Here is a 4,918-nt window from a genome sequence, read left to right on the forward strand (position 1 = left end):
GGAACACTTTTGGTAGATACTAACCACTGCATACCGGAAACAACAAGACCTGTCGTTTTGGAGATGTTCTGACCTGGCTTTCTAGCCATCACAATGTGGCCCATGTCAAAGTCGCTCAATCCTTACGCTTGCCCATTTTTCCTGCTTCCAACACCTCAACTTCAAGAACTGACTGTTCACTTGCTGCCTCAAATATCCCACCCCTTGACAGGTGACACTGGAGCGAGATGATCCATGTTATTCACTCCACCTGTCAGAGGTTTGAATGTTTTGGCTGGTCGGTGAAAATGTAACAATATATCTAAATCGATGAAATCACATAAACATATATGCACACACGTAATGGTGAACACAACCTCATATAGCCCCAGTCACATATCTTTATTTCAGCACACAGTGTAAATTCTCACACACACATGTAGGTGATTGCGGTCAACTTTGGACTCCTGCCGCTGCTATCGTTGTTTTCGGCCTCGCCGCGCTGCAGCTGCAGAGCAGGAACAACACCCCATTGTCCTTCGCGCGTCACAAAGTTTGCCTTTTCTTAAGGCCATACGAATCTGTGGCGTCAAACTGACTTCATAATATATCTGTCCCCCAAAAATAAACTGCAAGTCTCAGGGAGCTGCTCTTGATCTCTGATCCGACCCTTGTACAAGTAAAAACCAACATCTGTCTGCCTCTTTATCTAAAACCACCGACTGACTCACTGCAGATTAAAGCGACCCTTTCATTTCTGTAACAAAAATATATTTCAATCTTATTTACTGTGGTGACCGTGGTGACGTGAACCGGCCGTGCTAAGCCGCATCTGGCCGCGTTTCAGTCCGTCGCTGCCACGCCGACACCTGGCGGAGCACCGGGGTACTGCTACCAGCTGTCAGCCAGAAGGATGGTGCCTTCATCCTGCCACTAGAGGGCGCTGCAAAACTGGATAGATAGATAGATAGATAGATAGATAGATAGATAGATAGATAGATAGATAGATAGATAGATAGATAGATAGATAGATAGGTAGATGAAACTGAAAAGAAAAATGAAATGATTTCATCAACACATCGATATAACTCGGGTGTGTGTGTGTGTGCAGGGGGGCGTGTGGTCTGACTGAGTTCTCTCTTTTGTCGCTGCTTTCTCATTTCAGCACCTTGGAGAGCTCCCCCATCTCTCGCTCTCTCTCTCTCTCCCTCCCTCCCTCTCTCTCTCTCTCTCTCCCTCCCTCCCTCTCTCTCTCTCTCTCTCTCCCTCCCTCTCTCTCTCCCCCATCTCTCGCTCCCTCTCTCTCTCCCTCCCTCCCTCCCTCCCTCTCTCTCTCTCTCCCTCCCTCTCTCTCTCTCTCTCTCTCTCTCTCTCTCTCACTCCGCGTCATTCCGTCAGACGCGTGCTCGTTCGTTGCGCGTAGCGGCTGCGACAGAGATGGAGAGAGAGAGAGAGAGAGCGAGAGCGAGAGCGAGAGAGAGAGAGAGAGAGAGAGCGAGAGAGAGAGGGAGAGAGGAATAGAAGAGTAATGCCATGCCGGATCACCATTTTATAACCAGTCGGATCTTCATAAAAGTGTTGTTTTGTCTTGTACCGTCTGACGGCCCAGCGCTAGGACCGGAGGCGGTGAGGGAGACGGAGGGAGGGAGATGCGGACGGAGCGCCGCTGCACCGCCTGTCTAACCTTCTCTTCTGGGGTCACCCGCGACGCAACCATCTCTGTCGCTTTAATTTTCATTTGAATTCGGGTGTGTGGGAGGGGGGGGGGGGGTTGGGGGTGGGGGTGGGGGTGGGGGGGGGGGGGGCGGCGCGGTAGGGCGTCGGAGCGGACACCGGCGGCAGGGGCGGTAAAGGCCGCGCGGCAGCCATGGGAACCGTTCTGTCCTTGTCGCCCGGGTCGCGCAAAGCGGGCGGCGCGGCGGGCGCTGCGGAGCTGCCGCGGCAGGCAGGCGGCGGCGGCGGGAAAAAGCACGCGAAGCGGCGGCCCGCGCTGCTGCACGCACTCACCTGGAAGCGCCTCGTGGCCGCCAAGAAAAAGGGCGCCAAGAAGGTGAACCCCAAGCCGCAGGCCGCCAAGCCGCCGGGCCTGGAGCAGCTGGCCGAGGAGGAGCGGCGGAGGGCCGGCCAGGACGCGGAGCGGAAACCGGTGAGCAAGCCGGTGCCCATCGCGGTGCCGGTGCCGACGGTACCGGAAAACAACCGGGAGAACCGGAGCGGGAAAGTGGTGCTTTCCCCCCGGAGAGTTGTGGTGCAGGTAGGTTACCTGCTGGTTTGTCCTCTACTGACCATCCCAGGTTCAACCATTAACCCTCTCCGCCTCCATCCCCTTTCTCCCCTCCTTTCCCCTTTATCCCATCTCTGATCTCATCTCCTCTCTCCTCCACTCTTCTTCCTCTCCCCCTCCTCTCCTCTCTCCTATTTTCTCCCCTCCTTTCCCCCCTCATCTCCTCTCTGATCTCACCTCCTCTCTCCTCCACTCTCTCCTCCTCCTCCTCCTCCTCCTCCTCCTCCTCCTCCTCTGCTCTCTCCTATTTTCTCCCCTCCTTTCCCCTCCATCTCCTCTCTCATCCACTCGCTCCTTTTCCTCGCCTCCTCTCCTCCTCCCCTCTTCATCTCCTCTCTCCTTTTCCTCGCCTCCTCTCCTCTCTCCTCTCTATTTTCTCCCCTCCTTTCCCCTTCATCTCCTCTCTGATCTCACCTCCCCTCTCCTCCACTCCCTCCTCCTCCTCCTCTCCTCTCTCCTATTTTCTCCCCTCCTTTCCCCTTCATCTCCTCTCTCCTATTTTCTCCCCTCCTTTCCCCTTCATCGCCTCTCTGATCTCACCTCCTCTCTCCTCCACTCTCTCCTCCTCCTCTCCTCTCTCCTATTTTCTCCCCTCCTTTCCCCTTCATCGCCTCTCTGATCTCACCTCCTCTCTCCTCCTCCTCTCCTCTCTCCTATTTTCTCCCCTCCTTTCCCCTTCATCTCCTCTCTCATCCACTCTCTCCTTTTCCTCGCCTCCTCTCCTTCTCTCCTCTCTCCTATTTTCTCCCCTCCTTTCCCCTTCATCTCCTCTCTGATCTCACCTCCTCTCTCTCCTCCTCCTCCTCCTCTCCTCTCTCCCATTTTCTCCCCTCCTTTCCCCTCATCTCCACTCTCTCTTCTTCCTCTCCTCCTTTCCTTTCTCCTCTTTTCTCCTCTCCTTTCCCCTTATCTCCTCTCTGATCTCATCTCCTCTCTCCTCCACTCTCCTCTTCCTCTCTCCCCCTCTCCTTCTCTCATCTCCACTCTCCTTTCCTCCTCTCTTCCTCCTCTCCTCCCCCCTTGCTTTCCACTCTCTCCTCTCCTCTCGCTCATCCTTCTCCCTTCCTCCTTCTCTCCTCTCATCCCTGTCCTCTTTCCACCACTCTCCCATTTTCCTCTCCTTCTCTACCCTCTCCCGCTCTCTCCTCATCAAATTTCCTCTCTCCTCCTGTCCTTTCTCCTCCTCTCCTCCCCTCTTCCTTTCCTTTGTTCTCATCTCCCCTCCTCTATCCAACGCTTTCTCCATTTCTTGACCATCCTCTTCTCTCTCCTCATCTCCCCTCTCGCTCCTCTTCCCATTTCCCCTGTCACCTCCTCTCCTCTGTCCTCCTCTCCCCCTCATCCCCTCTCCTCTGTTCTCATCTCCTCTCACCTCTCCTCCTCTCCTCATCTCTTGTCGTCTTTCCACCACTGATGTTCTCCTCCTTCCAGGCCTCTACAGGGGAGTTGATGCGTTGCCTGTCAGACTTCCTGTGTCGTCGTTGTTTCAAGCTGAAGGAGCTCTCTGCCACTGAGATCATCCTGTGGTTTCGTAACCTCGACCGTGCTCTGCTGGTTCAGGGCTGGCAGGTACGAACGTCAAACACACTGCGCCCAAACCAGGGAGTAAGCCTGAATGACGTGGGTATTTTCTCGTGAGGAAGAACAACAGAACAGGATTCTAGGATATTCACAGCTACAGTTGTGTCGGTGGTTGTGAAGATTATTGTAATTCATGAGTTTGTTTATTTAAATTTACAATTCATTTTCTGTGATGTAAATATACATGACTTGACTAAAAGCAGACCTAATTGGCTCCAACCTGCTACTTCCTGTCTGCTTAGGGAGTCTACTTCCTGAATCCTTAGCAAAGGTACTTCCTGTCTTCTAAGCAACACTACTTCCTGTCTCCTGAGCAAGGTTACTTCCTGTCTCCATACAGGACCAGGGTTTCATCACTCCTGCCAACCTGGTCTTTGTTTACCTGTTGTGTCGGGAGGCCGTGGACGAAGACACTGCATCAGAGTACGAGCTCCAGGCCACCTTTCTCACCTGCCTGTACTTGGCGTACTCCTACATGGGAAACGAGATCTCCTACCCAGCCAAACCCTTCCTGGTGGAGTCCAGCCGTGATGCATTCTGGGAAAGAGCACTGACGCTGATCTCCAAGACGAGCACTGACATGTTGAGGATCAACGCAGATCCTCACTTCTTCACCCAGGTCTTCCAAGACCTGAAGAACGAGGGAGGGGCCAGGGAGAGGGAGAAGGAAAGGGACAAAGAGAAAGAGAAGGAGAGAGAGAGGGAGAAGGTGAATGAGAAGGATAAAGAGAAGGAGAAAGAGGGGAAGGAGAGGGAGAATGGGAAGGGAGTGGAAGATCTGGACCGTTAAGCCAGGAGAAGAACATTCAGGACTGGACAAAAACAACAGGATGAGATATCGGCCCTGCAGGTCCGACTGTAATGTAGTCCAGACTGTATCCAGACTCTTGAAAGCTTGACTGTATCCAGACTCCTGCAGGTCGGACTGTATCCGTACTCCTGCAGGTATGACTGTATCCAGACTCTTGAATGCTTGACTGTATCCAGACTCCTGCAGGTCGGACTGTATCCAGACTCTTGAAGGCTTGACTATATCCAGACTCCTGCAGGTATAACTGTATCCAGACTCTTGAA

At 53.4% G+C, this 4,918-nt stretch overlaps 1 protein-coding gene across 1 annotated transcript; it reads left to right on the plus strand.

The window, feature by feature from the left end:
- Positions 1-1,846: 1,846 nt before the first annotated feature.
- On the plus strand, positions 1,847-4,634 carry LOC307247711 (cyclin-dependent kinase 5 activator 2-like; the record flags this gene model as incomplete). The annotated part of the gene is made up of 3 exons (XM_080023834.1): positions 1,847-2,233; positions 3,695-3,832; positions 4,185-4,634. 3 exons carry the CDS (start codon positions 1,847-1,849, stop codon positions 4,632-4,634), a joined length of 975 nt encoding a protein of 324 aa, XP_079879960.1.
- Positions 4,635-4,918: the final 284 nt, after the last annotated feature.

The sequence above is a fragment of the Zeus faber genome (assembly GCF_960531495.2).
Source record: "Zeus faber genome assembly, chromosome: 2".
Classification (NCBI taxonomy): domain Eukaryota; kingdom Metazoa; phylum Chordata; class Actinopteri; order Zeiformes; family Zeidae; genus Zeus; species Zeus faber.